The sequence below is a fragment of the Sarcophilus harrisii genome, chromosome 5, assembly GCF_902635505.1.
Source record: "Sarcophilus harrisii chromosome 5, mSarHar1.11, whole genome shotgun sequence".
Lineage (NCBI taxonomy): Eukaryota > Metazoa > Chordata > Mammalia > Dasyuromorphia > Dasyuridae > Sarcophilus > Sarcophilus harrisii.
This window is the reverse complement of record NC_045430.1, coordinates 6,630,985-6,647,841: the sequence shown is the minus strand read 5'-3', so window position 1 is coordinate 6,647,841 and position 16,857 is coordinate 6,630,985. Positions and strand designations below refer to the sequence as shown.

General features: G+C 41.5%; 1 protein-coding gene across 4 annotated transcripts in view; it reads right to left on the bottom strand.

The window, feature by feature from the left end:
- Positions 1–495: 495 nt before the first annotated feature.
- Positions 496–16,857, bottom strand: part of MOV10L1 (Mov10 like RISC complex RNA helicase 1) — a 62,268-nt gene continuing 45,906 nt past the window's right edge. For all 4 annotated transcript variants that reach the window (XM_031939275.1, XM_031939273.1, XM_031939274.1 and 1 more), the window contains exons 22-27: positions 12,292–12,465; positions 10,576–10,725; positions 2,903–3,010; positions 1,675–1,812; positions 1,226–1,317; positions 496–827 (exon numbers count right to left, since the gene is read on the bottom strand). In XM_031939275.1, the coding sequence (XP_031795135.1) occupies positions 818–827; positions 1,226–1,317; positions 1,675–1,812; positions 2,903–3,010; positions 10,576–10,725; positions 12,292–12,465 (672 nt within the window). In that variant the 3' untranslated portion in view covers positions 496–817. The remainder of the gene's footprint in view (positions 828–1,225; positions 1,318–1,674; positions 1,813–2,902; positions 3,011–10,575; positions 10,726–12,291; positions 12,466–16,857) is intronic.

Sequence of the window (16,857 nt, the reverse complement as noted above, 5' to 3'; positions counted from 1 at the left end):
TCCAGCATTGGGCTCAAATTCTGTAAGCTTGGGGGCCTAGAACAGCCCCTACGCTTGTGGCTAGTCGCGGTAATTACACCACTCGTTTCTAGCGGCTTTCCCAGAACCCTCCCAACTGCCCTGAGCAGCGCCTGCTATTCATTATCCTTCCGTAATTGGGGGGTGGGAAGGTGCCAGGGCCAGGGCTCTGTAGTATGCCACCTAGTGGCCTCTGGGACATACTTCATTGCCTCCTGGGGGCTGGCACTGTGCTGAGCTCTGTACAAACGTCTCCCATCAGCCCTGGGGAGCAGGGCCCTTACCATAACTCTCGTCAGCCTTGGGATGACCTGCCCGGGTCATGGCTCCCGGCTCCTCACCGTCTGTACCCCTGACCAGGCCCGGCTGCACTGTGGCCGGCTCAGATCTCTCTCTGACCACAGGGTGAAGTCTTTTGGGGATGTCTCCCCGAAGGCAACAGAAGGCGAGACAGAATGCACAGGGGACTTGCCAGGCTCCTATGATTGTGTTTATTTATGAAGGCTGAACACAACACATTCTGAAAAGAGCGCGTGTTTCAGAGCGGCAGCGAGGCAGGAGGCCTGCGGCACGCCCCAGGCTGCCCTCGCCCCAGCTGCTCGAGCTCCGGATGAAGCACCAGCCAAAAGCCCGGGCACCGGCGGGCAGCAAGGGGAAGCAGAGACAAACCTGGGCAAGGGCAGCGGCGGCCAGGGCGGGTCTGCCATCTGCTGCCAATGGAGACACTCATGATTCGTCTCTCGCTGGAGCTCCCGGGCCCAGCGACAACGCAGGACACGTGTACAGGCCCATCGCGGCTCTAGTCCTGACTGGGGGTCAATGGAGAAAAGGCACAAGAGGGGAAGGCTGAGTCTTCTCAGAGAATGCCACGGCTGCCCCCCAAGGGCCTTCTTTCCTCCCTTTCCCTTCCCCCCTGCTCCTCTTGGCACTGCTTGGGAGGAGGCTCAGTGTTTCACCAGCCTCGGGCAGTGGAAACCGCTGAAGCCTGACAAGTAACATCAGCAAAGGAGAAGCCTGGTCAGGGCCCGAAGGAGATGGAACAGAGTCAGATCCCAGGCCAAGCTGGCATCTGTGACTCTTGGGTTGCTGGGTAATGGACCATTTGTCTTCTGATGGGGTGTCCTGTGGGGAGGTTGTCCGCAAGAGAACATCTTCTCTAGAGGAAAAATGAGGACCCTTAAAGAAAACTGGAAAAAGTAACACTCACCCTTCTAGGGACTGTAGTTCGGGAGGTAAATCACAGCCTATGTAGGCCCCATTGCTTAAACTGTATTCCAGCAAAGCACTGAAACAAGGATCCTGTTGTCAATTTAGAAAAACAGACAAATTACAGGTCTTCAAAGCAGAATTATGGATTCTGAAAGTTAAGGAGAAACTCAAGACGATTTATGTAATTAAAAATAATGGGTTGCAAGATTTCCAACCCTAATTGGTGAAACTGAGCTTTTCCAAGTTTAATGTTGGCTAATGAAAATCTCATCTTGCACACAGAGAATTCAAACGCCATTCCGCCATCTCTAATCTAAGAGCTCAGATGAATTTGGATCCGTCAAGTACAACGGACTCAGCCACATTCCCGTTCCGAAAGTATCTACCTCATCCAGCCCAGGAACGTTCCTCCCCTTCATTCATTCCACATCAACAAGAAAAACTCACCTTGACAAGAACGTGAGGATTGCCTAGCACAATCAACAAAGCCTTGGGTCTGGTGATGGCGACATTAAATCTTTTTGAATTGGCCAAGAAGCCCAAAAAAAACCTGTCATCTTCAAACTTGTCTTCATTTGACCGTACCTAAAATCCAAGCCAAAATTAGGGAAGATCAACCAGAGAGGTCCATGTCACAGGTCCTGGTGATGTCCCAATGACAGCAAGAAATGCAAATGGGAGCTATCGACAACAATCCTAGCAGTGACACTCCTTGTGCTGCCATGGGGGAAACCTGTCAAACTGAGCTCTAAAGCAGAAAGGACTTTTAACACAGTGAACAGGCTGGGGCACAATGAGAACCAGTCCAAGATTCAGCCCTGTCAGATCAAGCACTGGAGACCATCTGCCCATGCCAGGCCTAGTCCATTTGGGATCTGGCCCCATGCCCAGGGCTCATTCCCTCTTGCACACACTCCATCATGCTGCCCAGTTGATGGCACCATCTGAAGAGTAACGAGTGAGCAGGGGGGCTCAGAACCTGCCAAAGACCTATTCCTGACACCTGGTCCTTGTGACGAGGCCTTGTTTACCCATCCAATGGAGAGATCAAGAACCTCCCCAGCCTCATCTTCCTCCTTCCCCAACACTTCTGAATATCTGTTTTCTCCAAATGTGGAGAAGGCACAGTATCTCCAAGTCTCACCTGACATTTTCTGGCAGGGTACAAGAGAGATTCTTCTCTCTCTTTACTTCTGATACTCTTTCCACATTCTTCATTATTTCTGGGGCTTCCCAGAGTGGTCCTTTCCTCTCCTGCTGCTAAGGGGCCGTTCTCCCTTCTTGTGCTATTACTGCTTTCCCCACCATCTTTCTTTTTTCCTTGTCCGAGATGCCCCCCTTATAGTTATCTATTATTTCTGGGAATCTTGGTATAGCCAGCCATGATGATGGCTAGAGGTAAAAGTCTTCATCCCACCCCTTAGGCCCGGCTTTATAAACACTCGCTATCCTCCCGAGTCAAGATCAGCCTCTATGGTGTTAAAAACTTAAATGTGCTCAGTTATTATTATTATAACTTATTCTTTTATATATAATTATATATATAAATATAAATAATATATATGTAATATATAAATATATATATTCATAATAACTTATAAATTATTCTTATAACTATATATTAGGTTAAGGGAAGGCTGGAAAAAAGAGGATCTCTGACTATACTAGCACTTACTGTTGAGATGATGATAACCAAGTATTCTTGTCCTTGAAATTCTTCCACGGATCCAACCTTTATATCCATCAGATCAACATTGCGCAAAAGAACTCTAATTTTCTCCACCTTAAAAACAGGAACAAAACGAGGAAAATATGAGAAAGTATCTACCTTCTGAGACCTGGCCTGATCTGCTCACATGGCATAGAAGACAGTCATCAGCAGAATAAATCACCCCCTGGGTCTGCTTGGTAATTTCTGACAAGGACTTCAACACATATTCTTTTGTAGAACCAACTTCTCCCAAATTGTTCATATATTTAAGGTCAACAGGGGGAGAATTACTATAGGGGATTGGAGGGATAATCCTGTGGGTCTGCACTAATACTCATGCCCCAATCTGTGTGTCTCCCACTAACAATGCGATTTTAAAAGCAAAGATATTTAATTTACTAAGTCAATACTCTCATAATAATGGTTGCACAACATTCATTGGTATCCTCTTACTCCCCCCTCCTCCAAATCTGGGGCACATCCTTCCATAAATAGCTATAGTATCCATAGGAAGAGGGGCACAAAGTCAGAAACTCATGTAGAACACAGGGCCTAGGCTCCTCCTGATCATGGCAAGGCCTGGAAGTCTTGGAAATCATGTTACTAGAGAACAGTTTTTATTGCTTTTCCCTAATATAATTAATTTTATTAAGCATTTCTCAATTATACATATAACATTTTAAAAACCTTTTTCTTTTTGAAATTTTGAATTCCAAATTCTCTTCCTCCCTCCTTAAAAAGGCAAGTAATTTGATATAGATTGCACACGTGCAATTATGCAAATCATATTTCCATATTAGTATGTTAAAAAAACAAAGCAGACCAAAAAAACCCTAAGAAAAAGAAAAGTTGGATTCAGACCACACTTTCTCTACAGCTGGATAATATTTTCCATCATGAGTCTTTGGGGGGGCCTGTCTTGGATTGCTGTATTTCTAAGAAGAGTAAAGTCACTTATAGTTGATCATCATTACAATATTGCTGTTACTGTGTACGGTGCTCTCCTGGATTCTGCTCCTTTATTATTTCATAGAAATCTCCCAGGTTTTTCAGAAACTATTCTGCTTATCATTTCTTATAGCACAATAAGATTATGACAATCATATACCATGGCAATTTCTCAATTGATGGCTATCCCCTCAAACCTCAACTTCTAATTCATTGCTACCACAAAAATAGCTATTCTAAAGTGTTTTTTAAACATGTCTTTTTAAAAAAAATCTCTCTGGGTCAGAAACCTAGTGCAGTCTTGGTGGGTCAAAAGCTATGCAGTTAGATATCTTTTTGAGATTAATTCCAAATTGCTCTCCAGAACATGCAGTAATGTCCACATTTTTCTACACCCCTTCAAATATTTGTCATTTCCCTTTTCTGTATTATTAGTAAATTTGATAGGTGTTAAGTGGTACCTTAAAAGTTGCTTTAAATTTGCATTTCTCTAGTCAATAGTGATTTGGAGCATTTTAAAAAATATGACTATAAACATCTCAGATTTCTTCTGAAAACTGCCTGCTCACATCCACTGACATTTATCAATTGGGAAATGATTCCAACAAATTTGACTTAGTTCTCTATTTCAGAAATGCAACCTTTATTAGAGAAATCTGTTATAAATCTCTCCTCTCTTCTACACCTCTTCTCCCTTCTGCTTTCCTTTTAATCCTGGTTATGGTTGTATAAAACCTTTTTAACTTAATGTAATAATAATTGTTTATTTTGCTTCTCTTGCTAAATCATGAATTATTCTATTATCTATAGATCTGATAGGCAAAGTTTTCTCTAATTTGCTTACATCACCTTTTATGTCTAAATACCCAATTTTGACTTTATCTTGGTATGTGGTAAGATGTTGGTGCTCAAGTTTCTGCTAAAATCGTTTCCCAGTTTCCCCAGAAATTTTGATCAAATAGTGAGTTCCAATCCCAAAAGTGTGGCTTTTTGGGTTCTTTAAACATTAGATTACTATGGCCATTTACCTAACCTGATCTACCACCATACTTCTTGGCCAATGCCAGTCCCCCCTGCCCTTACATTTCTTTCCTGATTCCCCTGATAGTCTTGACTTTTTCTTCTTCCAGATGGATTGTTACTGTTTTTTTTCCCCCCTAGCTCTATACATTTTGTTTGTAGTTTGGTATGGCACTGAACAAGCAAATTAATTTAGAAGCATCATTTGGCTTGGTTTCCTTGTGTTCATATACTTTGAGTTTGTCTTGGCAGGTAGATTCCCAGATGTTTTATATGATCTACAGCTATTTTAAATGGAATTTCTCTATCTCTTCCCACTAGACTTTGTTAGTTATAGAAATGCTGATGAAAATTTATTTAAGTTTATTTTATATGCTACAACTCTATTGAAACCATTGATTATTTCAACTAATTTTTAGTTGATTAAGGATACTATCACATCATCTGCAAACAGTTTTTTGTTTCCTCACCACCTATTCACATTCCTTCCATTTTTTTTTCTTATTGCTATAGGTAACATTTCTAGTACAATATTTGAATAATGGTGATAATGGGCACTCTTGTTTTATCTATGATCTTACTGGTCAGGCTTCTAACTAATCCCTATTGCAGATAAGACTCGCTGATGTTTTTTTAGATACTACTTAACAATTTTAAGGAAATCTCCCTATGGTTTTTAAAAGGAAAGAATGTTATTATTTTCTTAAAAGCTTTTTCTGCATTTAATGAGATAACCATATGGGTTTTTTGTTGTTTTCATTACTGGTATAGTCAATAACATTGATAGTTTCTGATATAAATTTCACCTGGTCACAATGTACACTCTTTGTCATATTGCTGTTATCTCTTTACTAGTACTTTAACATTTTTGTATCGATATTCATTATGGAAATTGTTCTTTAATTTTCTATGTTTTTGCTTTTCTTGCTTAAGTATGAGGGTTGTAGTTATATCATAAAAGGAATTTGAGAGAACTTTCTTATTTTCCCCAATAGTTTATATAGCATTGGAATTGTTCTTTATGTTTAGTAAAATTCATCTGCTCCTGGGGATTTTTTCTTGGAGAAATCATTTATATCTTCTTCAATTTCTTTTTTTAAAAAAGGGTTATTTAAATATTCTATTTCCTCTTCTGTTAAATCTGGGCATCTTATATTTTTACAAGTATTTATTTCATTTGGATTATTAGGATTAACATATGTGGACAAAATAGCTAATAATTTTGTTGTAATTTCCTCATCATCAATGGTGAATTCACCTTTTTCATTTTTGTTGTTGATAATTTGGTTTTCTTTTTTGAAATTAACCCATCTGTTTTGTGAACTCCTGCTTTTATTTAGTTCATTGGTTTTCTTTCAGTTTTAGCAATCGTTGATTTTCAAGATTTCCAATTTGGTATTAAATTGAAGATTTTTAATTTGTTCTCTTTTGTTTAAAAATTGTAACACACAATTTCACTGATCTAGTCTTTATTAATACAACCATTTAGATATATAACTTTTCCCTTAAATATTGCTTTGGATGCATCCCGTATCAAAATTTATTTCTCGTAATTTTCTTTGATGAAATAATTTGTCTTATGGAGTCATTAGCCTCTTTCTACTTACTCAATTCTAATTTTTAAGGTATTAATTTTCTCGATGGGCTTTTGTATCTCTTTCCCCATTGGGGGAAACGTTTTAAGAAGTTTTCCTAAATGGATTTTTGGGCCTCTTTTACCATTTGGCTAATTCTGTTGTTTGTGTTACTTCAGCATATCTTTGTGTGTGCCTCCTTTGTCAAACTGTTTACTCCCTTCATAATTTTCTTGCATCATTCTCCTTTCTTTTCTTAACGTTTCCTCTACCTCTCTTATTTGATGTTTAAGATTCCATCTGAGTTCTTTCAGGAACTCTTACTGGATTTGTGTCTAATCCATACATATATATTTTTTCCTTTGAGAGCTTTGCCTGAGGCCGTTTTCACATTGTCTTCTTCTGAGTCTCTGTTTTGATATTCCCTGTCACTAGAGTAAATTTTTATAGTCAGGTTTTTTGTTTGCTTGCTCATTTTTTCAGTCTCTTTCTTGACTTTGAACTTTATGTTAAAGTTGGGTTCTGCTCCCTGGATGGAGTAAGTTACTGTCCCCAACTTCAGATTTTTTGTGGTGGTATTTTCAGAGCTGAGTTTTTTGTTTTTGCTTTGTTTTGTTTTTTTGATGGGGGAGGCAAGGGTTGTTGTCCTTGTAAGTTTTCAGCGATTCCCAAAATGATATTATATAAGGAGAGGAGTGTCATTATTCGCCTACCTTTTAAGTTGTCTTGGGCTGGAAAACTATTTCACCCCTAAAATTTTGTTGGCTTTACCGCTCCCAAACTGGATTTTAAATTTGTTTGGAGATGCCTATTGAAGCATTCAAGGCATTTCTGCCTTGATTTAGCCATCTTGGCTAGCAGTGGAGTCTTGACAATTTCCTAGTTCAGCACAATGCCTTTCCTGGGAAGACTGCTCAGCTGGGTTCCCAGAATCTCCTTCTTCTTACAGCTTTATGCTAAACGCCAGGACTGGCTTTTATTTGTTTCTATAGCTGGCTCTTGTTTTAACTGCTAGAGGTCCTCCTCCTTGAGGTTCCTTGCTCCCTGAAGTGACTGATTTCTGTATCTAAATCTAATGACAGCTGTGTCTGTTCCCTCAACTGTGCCTTTAAACTCTCTGGATCTGATTCTTCAACTGCTGGATGGGATGTCTCCTTGGCAAGTAGCTCCACTGCTTGACACCATGACCAATGGAGAAAAGAGGAGGAAGGAAATCATTCTTCCCTCATTAAGTGGTCTCTTTCATAGGCAGCTCCTGACCTGTCTTTCCCCTGGGGTTAGATATTTAAAGTTTTCCAAATGCCAAGTCTAATTATTGCTAATCTTGTGTTAATCTTGTTAACACATCATTATGTGAACTATTCTTTTTTTTCTTGTGTTTTCTTTTGCTTTTTTTTGTTTTTATCAAAATTATTTCTCCCTGATTTCTCTTTCCTCTTTCTAGAAGTACAGTCACAATAGCAATACTTTTCCAAAGAACAAAACAAGAAAAAATTGACAAAATTTATCTATGCATTAAAAAAATCTGAAAATATATGCAACATTCCATACTTATAGACCCTCTTTTAAAAGTTGTGGAGGGAAGCTATCATCTCCTACCTCTTTTATGAGGCTATGCTTGTTGTAATCTGTGATTTTGCAACATTCTCAGTGATTGTCTTGGAGTGGCTGTTCTTTCCATTTTACACTGTTGTGGTCATTATGCTTGGCTTTCTATGACTATGTCAACTTTTTCTTGGAGGGGGGAGGAGAGTGTGGTTCAAATAAAAGAACTCAAATCTTGCCTCTGCTGTAGCTAACTAACTAGTACAAGCTCTGGCTAATGCAGCAAAATTTGGGTTCTGTCACTGACTTGAATCATTTGCTAATTACATTGTCACTCAAACATCACGGCATCAAAAATTATTCGAAAATGTCTAACCCAGGACAAGTGATGCTGAAATGCAAGCATAAAGAGAAGTCCAAGAAAGCCAAGTTGGGAGGCGGCTCTCTTTGAGAAGAGGGGTGGCTGCCAGGGACTATAAGAAATAAAGGCAGGGTAGAGTACGTGTCCAAGGTCTTTCACTGACTCCAAACGATCCCTTAATGAGGTTCCCCATTTGATGAGCATTTTCCCTTTGTACATTTAACACAAGTCAAGAAATGCTGACATACTCTAGACCAGCGACATCCTTCATGCCTGCTCAAAGAACTAAGCCAACTCAGGGTTTAACATCTCCTTAAGGAGACAAAGGAATGGAGGGGCTCCTGAGAACACTGTGTCTGTACTGCACCAGCTGAAGAAGGCAACAGAGCCATCAGTCACATAGGAAAAAAGCTGGCCTCTCTGGCCTCAGTAGGACAAGATGCTTAATGTTCTGTGAAGCACTGGAAGGACACGCCAAGCTGGATAGACCCCAAAGTAAAGGACAGTCAACTGATTGCCCTTTCCAGAACCTGGTGACTGTCATTCACTGACCCCCAGGATCCTCACTCTGTGAGTTCAGTAGTTGTTCCACAGCCTTTCTTTCTCTAAGTTCATGCCCCCTTACTGACAACAAGCTGAGAGACCTCTCCAATTCTCTAATTTCTCAGCTCCTCCACCTGTACAATCCTCATAATTTATACTAAGGAAAGTAGACTCAATCTTGTCAACAACACTCAAGAATGCTTGGTTATCTGAAGACAATCCTTAACCATGCCATCTTTCCCTCTGCATTTTGGCCCTCAACCCTGCCCTTTGCTCTCACCATACCCTCCCACTTTCTCTATGTCATAGCCCTTCCACCGACTACACTCCCCACCCTTCTCTATCTCCACTCTGGTTAATCAACTCAATTTTACAACATCAGAAGAGACCACAGCTTCCCTACTTCCTTTCCCTTCTGTAACAAGATAAAGAATGAGCTTCAAGTGCTAGGATGCCAGGGATGGAGATAAGGCTTAGGAGCTCAAAGAACAGATGGGGACGAAAGATACAAGCTGAGGAATTATTCACAAAGAGGTGGTGTTTAAGCCATGGTAGGGAATAGGAAACAGTATTTGTAGAGAAAATGGCCAAGAAGGGCCCTGTTGGGGAATGAATGACATCAGTAAGGGCTCAAGAGAGGTATAATTAGGAATTGTAAGACAGTTATGAGGAGGATCAGGGAGAGTATGGTTTCCCTTGAGCTGAAAAGGGATGATCCTACAAAGTAGGTGATTAAAAGCAGAGATTAGAGTGGGGAAAAACTGAAAAAAAGGGCAATGTTTTGTAGCATACTGAGAGAAAGTAGTTCTAATAGAATGGTGAGGCAGTTGCCTCATTTTGAGAGGTGAGAAGAAGTGAAGAAAAAAGCATTAAGTACTAGCAAATTTTTAAGTATAGTAGTTAAGGGGGGGATAGACATAGGATGTTAGATAGGAAGGAAGAAAAAAGCAGCACTTACAGAGGCCTGGGGATGTAGAGAAGGAGGCAGCTCCCATGGAGTGGCTGAATTTTTTTTCAATGAAGAGACAAGCTTCTCAATAAAGAAAGGGAAGGCAGGGGGAAAGGGCACAATGGGCTTCAAGAAGAAAAAGGAGATCTGAAAAGTTCTCCCAGTGATGGAGGTAGTGAATAACTTAGCAATAAGAAGCTGAAGTCAGCCAGCGGGCATCTGTGATGTAGCCTTTGGCATAGCTGGAGGGGATCCACAGCTATGTGGTCAGTAGCTTATGGATTGGGCAGAAGGCTGGATGGCAACCGCCAACAGAGGCTGAGAATAGGCAATGTGGACAAGGGAGCAAAGGGCACGAGAGTGGCAGAGGGAGGAGAGGGCAGCCATAGTAGGCTGATGACCTAAAAAGCTCCTGAGGATTCAGGAACCAAAAGTCTCAGGAAGAGGGAAACGGATGGGAAGCTGCAGGCACCTGGGGTTTTGTTCTCAGAAATGAAACCACTTATGGCCAGATCCACTCTGTGACCATTTCCCCATGTGGCTCCCATCGAGTATCACGTCAAGTATTTAGGAAGAGATGGCCGCTCAAGCGGAGCCCTGAAGCAAACATGAAGGAAATGATGCCAAGGGCCAAAGGGACTGACCTGCGGTGGCCTGTGAGCTTAGGAGTTCAGGACCCTGCAAAAGATGCTCCTACCTGCTTCCTATAGGGGGTGATCACGCCAATATCCATCAATGACACAACACTGGAGATATGTTTCGTAAGGAGGCAGCAGTAGCGCATGACTTGAACTGCTTCAGCCGGATTGAACCATGACGGACTTCTGCCTTCACGTGTTTCACTGCCCTGAATTACAAAGTAAGAGTACAAAGAGGAGACTCATGAAGGACATGACCTCGAGGATCCCTCCTATCTTTCTATGGGCTCTCTAGAGAAGGGATATGAGTTAAACAGTAGTTCAGAAAAATATTCCGTGTTTTCTCAATCTGGGGAATCATGATGGGGACTGAAGGATGGTTTCCTGTACCTCTGAAGAGTCTGAAGTGGTGGGTGTTCACCAAGCCCAGGCCCTCTAGGTGCTAGGCAGCCCCAGGCAGTGGTCCACACTGTCCACTGATCACAAATGTCATGAAGCCAGAACCTGCTCTGACCCACAGTTCTGTCAAGGGCCATCTTTCCTTTTTTCCACTCTGTAATAGCTTTCAATGGTGGGAATCTGATCCTGGGAAGCTAAACCATCACAGCCATTAGCCATTGGCCTATAACTTGGAACCAAAAAGGATCCTGAGTCTCAGGAGGATGAGACTGTGAAAGGGACCTGGGTTTGGGGAATGAGGAGCCTGTGAGCAGAAGCCTGAGCTCCCTGGGTAGAGTTGGTGGGGTCCTTTTCCCCCCATATTTTTTCCCCCTCAGTGATGGTGGTAAAGGTTGTGCTGGAAGCAGGTGTGGAGGGCCCTATTTTCCCCAGGGCTCTCAGGCTCAGGATTCTGGGCCAGCCCCCATAACCGAGGTAAGAGCCTTCTGACTCTCCTTCAAGAAGCTGATTTAGGCTAGCTGGCTTGCCAAGCAGTGGCAGGTAGTAGTGGAAGGGATGCTGCCTCTGAGAGTTCCTTTGCTCTGGCTGTCCTCATGCCTAGAATGCCCTTTCCTTGTCATGATCCTTCAGGATTCAAGATTCATTCAAGATTCAGCCTTGGCAGCCACACGACATTAGACAAGTCAAAACTTCTCAGCTTTGGTTTTCCCAACTCTATCCGGGTTTAAGAACAAATGGCCTTTCTGTATCCCTTAGGTTATTAGTACTTCTTCCCTTCTCAAATGATTATAAATGCCAGTAACCTGTTTATTACACATCTATAATCCCTGAGTATAATGTAAGTTCTCTGAAGGTAAGAACTATTTTCCAGTTTGTCTTTCTAACCATTGTGTCCAGCCCTGTGTCTAGTGCATAGCAGATGCTTAATAAATGATTTCTAGAGTAGAATCTAGTCTCATCTTAAACTTTTGAAACTCATAGCATAGTAAAATCTTAAATCAGAAAGGCTTCTGGAGGTCAAGTTTCATGTAGGTAACCCTTCTATAAGAATGGACCACTGAGCCTCTAGGAACATCTTGTATGGCCTCCACGATTATAGTCCTTACAACTGGTCTTCACAGAAAGGCTGACTTTGGGTCCCAAAGCCTCTACTTCCTACAGTGTTGAACATATTATAAACATGTAAGTACATGGTGTGCATACAGAATGAAATTAATGCATTTGGTGAAGTAAATTTTGTTTAACTGAATGTTACTACACACAAGATAACAAAGACATTGTGGCAAAATCTAGCTTTCTTCTCCTATCATTCCTCCCTAGTTATAACCCCCAGTTATTCTCACTGTAGGTTAGGGATTAAAAAAAAATAAACCTACCCTCATGCCATGGAAAATCAGAGGGAAGCCTTTCTTGGGTAATTTTTCCCAACCCAACAAGGAGTTGACCACTTCAGTATCAGCACAGAATTCCAATTCTTTATAGTAAAAGAGTTTAGATGGCAATGAAAGCAAAGCAGAATGTGACCTGTAGTTCTTCACAAGCTTTGTAACCTGTAAAAAAAAGACCCCAATACAGAATTTAAATAAAAGTTAAACTCTATAAAAGGAAGGAAAAAAGCAGTTGTAGGCCCAAACTTCCTTCTAATAAAATCTCTGGAAAAGGGACTCTATTTTTAAACCACTTAAATGATGTAATCTGTTGGATAGTTATTTTCAATTTTATACATATCAGTATGCATATTATAGGCCAGCATTATACAACGAAAGACTCAGTAACATAATAGCCTTGTTCTGTTGATATGGAAGGCGGAACCAAGTGGAAGGGGTTGGAAACCAAAAGGGACACTTGGTTCATATAAAGGACAACTTCCTAATGATCTGAGCTGACCCAAAAGAGCAGGGCAGCCTCAGAAGGCAGGGTTCATCATCACCCAGAGGCTGGAGGGATCACTTCTCAGGGAGAATGCAGGTGCATTTCTTATGCAAGCAGGCATAGGAAGAGATGGCCTCAATACTCTAAGGAACATATATGTTATCAAATGAGGTTCCTGCAAGTTTCTCTGAATAGGAGGGTCCACGTGAGGACAAAGAAGACCCACCAATTGGACTAGTTTCACCTTATTATCTCTGCTTAGGATTTTGATTTAAATTGTTCTGAGCAGAAGCTGTGAGAGCTTCATCTCATCTGTCTGAAAAAAGGAGAAAGCGGCTGACTCTAAGCCACCTTAATGTCACTTCTGTCTGCTTAAAGGCATTGGTAGGAGGCAATATGTCCAGAACAGCCAAAGCCACCAGTCTCCTCACTTAACCTCTCCAGAGGCCCTCTCCAGTGATGAAAGCAGCAACCAGCCAAGTGAGTCAGGCCCAAGAGCCAAGAGCAAGGAGAGATGGAGAGGGAATTTTCCAATGACCTGCAGAGCATGTGCTATATGTTTGTGTTTCTGTGACTAAGTGTTGAGCATCAATTATGTTCACATAAAAATAGGGCAATCTCCCTATAACAGAAGTTCAAAGGGATGAAAGATTATCTTTCTATAATTTAGCGAGAATAAGTATTTTTTTAAAGAATCAAAACAAGCCTATTAAAAGCAAAACACTGAAGAAAAATAATGTGATGCATCAGAGAATGCTCACCTGAGGGGAAAGGGGAAAGAGGGGATTGTAATAATATGACAATAAGAAGGAACATAAAAAGAACCAGTGACTCCCTAGAGCTCCACAACAGAGATGAGGCACTTTTCATAGAGGGCAGAAGCTGGACTCTATAAGAAGGAAGCAGCCTGGTTTTTTCTTTCTTTCTTTCTTCCTTTTTTAAAAACAATGACTCAATTTTTAAAAGTTTCTTACCATTCTTCCTTTTTGAGTCCCAGCACTCTGAGAAGTAAGGGAGTCAAGTATAATGATGCCAAGTCCTCCATCCTATGCTTCCCTGACTCTCCTTTGTTGCCTCTCATTTACTGCTCAAGGCTGGTCAAAAGGAAAAAAGGGGCACAGGTACAGACAGGTAGTGTGCTGTCTAGCATGGATTGAAGATGTGACATCATTCATGACAATAATAATTCTAACTAACATTTATACAGCACATGAAGACATGCAAAGCATGTCTACAAATTATTTCATTTGACTCTCAAAATTAGCCTGGGAGATGTACCAATTATAATCCCCTTTTAACAAAGGGTTGACTGGACTAGGCTCAGACCAGATTTGAACTTGTGCTGGGCTTATTTACTTCTCGTGACTCATGTGGAAGACAAATGGTTCTCCACAAAAGCCTTTCTGGGGATGAAGATGAACTAGGGGAAAGAGGCAGGAGCTTAGAAAGCACTGCTTGGATTTCCTTCCTGATTCTCACTGCCTGTGTGATCTGGGACCAGTCACTTCCTGCCCCCAGCCACAGCTTTCTCATCTGTGAAATGGTCCTTGACTCCTCTCTCTCTCTCAGAGTGGTGGAAAAGAGAACACTTATTAAATTTTAAAAATAAAAAACCCTTCTTTGTATGCCTTATCCCTATCAAAACTAGGCATGTGAGGGACCTAAGAACCTGATACAATTTTTCCTGCTTGAAAGGAACACAATGTGGCTACATCCTGCTCAATTCAGCTCCAGGGATGATTCCTCAGAAGGACTGATAAAATGGAAGGGAGGCTAAACGAAAAAAATCCATCCAACACCTTGGGTCTGTGCAACTCGGAGCCCAAGGTGGACAGGATAGCCAATGAAGCATCCAGACTTCTGCCTTGTGGATGGGCACTTAATCTGGGTGGCTCCAAAGCTCAGAGCAACAACAGATCCTGTTTCAAGAAAAAGAAATCTTCCTAATAATTAGTTCCTTAGAAATGATCACAGCTGCCTTCAGGCAGTATGCTGTCTTTACCCTTTTAAGTTGTAGAAGGAGGAGATACCCTCATTGCCAAATGCTGAAGGCTACCCAGGTGTTATCTGAGGTGCCTTCAAGCGCTGAGATTCTGTACAAGGCAGATGGAAGCAACCCTGTCTTCTAGAAGTAGTGATATCACTATAAATCTGGTTGAAGAATGGACACATGCATTCACGCGGAACAATGCTAAGACTTTTCAAGCCAATTTCCCCTTAGAACTTAATCTTCTTATTTTGTGGAAGTGACCTCTAATGCCAGTTGTGGAGTGTTAACTATTGCACAAGAAAGGGAGAGCATACAGAGGCCGGGCCCATGCACATGAAAGGGGCCTACAGAAACCCCCCGCAGAGAAGACCCTTCCAGCGCTTGCCATGAGACTCACTGCTTCAGGGCTGGCATTCTGAGGTGTGGGCCGAGGAGGAAGAACATCTAACTCCATAAACCTTTAAAGAATCTCTCCTTTGTTCTTCTTCCTCTTCTTCAGTCCTTGCCAGAACTATCCAAGCCTCGGCCTGGAAGGGCACGAGAAGGGACTGGTGCCCACGTGTCACCTTGGCTGCTAGCAATACCCACAGCTAAAGGGCACGAGCCGTGCAGGGGACTGGGCTTGGAGCTCAGTCCTCCCTGTGCCTTTTGATAGAACTCAGAGTCCTCTCTGTACCTCTTGCTATGGGGTGGCTTTTGGTCTTTTGCTCTTCAATCCCTAGCCTGGAGGACCCACAAACCTGGGTCTGTAGGGAACCGTTCCAATGGTGCAAACCTAATGTGAAATGCAAAATGCTTCTTCAGTCTACGAGCCCATAAACTTCATCATGACTCTCACAGACCACCACTAAGAGTCCTGTTACTGCTGCTGCTTTTGTGAAGTTTTCTATTACTAGGAATTTGTGGATCTTACATGTGTCAAGAATTTCTCTTGTATAGAGGAAATGAACACTTATCCCTCACCTGGTCCACATTGAATAATGACTTTCTCTACTCATTCTCCTTGGGAGAGCTCTGGATGTGAGCCAAAGCCTGAGTTTTACATACATGTTGAGCCAGAGGGGACACAAAACATGTGCTGAAGGTCGCTGGCCTCCTCTGCTGCTCCTTGGGCATTGGGCCAGAGCCAGACCCTCAGGGGCACCCCAACCCTGTTGGACCCCACAACTGTTTCTATTGTTTAAAATAAGGCCAGTAATCTTGGGTAAAAAAATAAAGCACTGTTTCTGGTCTGGAGATGCCAGTTTTAACAGTAGATGGCACTGGTTCCCTTATTTCCAAATAGGTTCACATGACACAATAGTAAATGACTACAATAATCTAACATGTGATAAACCCAAAGACCTTAGCTTCTAGGATAAGAACTCACTATCTGACAAAAATTTCTGGGAAAATTAAAAAATGGTATGGCAAAAAGTTGGCATTGACCAACACTATACCAAGATAAGCTTGAAATGGGTTCATGATTTAGACATAAAGGGTGATACTTTAAGCTCTGTGGGGAAAGGAGGAATTTGTGGCCAAAGAACTAGGGAACATTATGAAATGCAAAATGGATAATTTTGATTATTTTAAATTTAAAAAGTTTTTACACAAACAAAACCAATGTAGCCAAAGGGAACTAGAAAGAAGTAGAAAGTTGGGAAAAAAATTTTTTTTACAGCCAATATTTCTTATAAAGGCCTCATTTTAAAATATATAGAAAATTGACTCAAATTTGTCAAAATACAAGCCACTCTCCAATTAATAAATGGTCAAAGGACATAAACAATTTTCAGATGAAAAATTAAAGCCATTTCTCATCATATGAACAAATGCTCTACACCTCACTATTGTTAAGAGAAAAGCGAATTAAGATAACTCTAGGTACCACTTCATACCTCTCAGATTGGCTAAGGTGATAGGAAAAGATAATGACAAATGTTAGAGGGGATATGGGAGAACAATTTGGAACTATGACCAAAGGGCTATCAGACTGTGCATGCCTTTGATCCAACAATGTGTGTACTGAGTCTGTACCCCAAAGAGATCATAAGAAAGGGGAATGGACTCACATGTATAAAAATATTTGTAGCAGCCC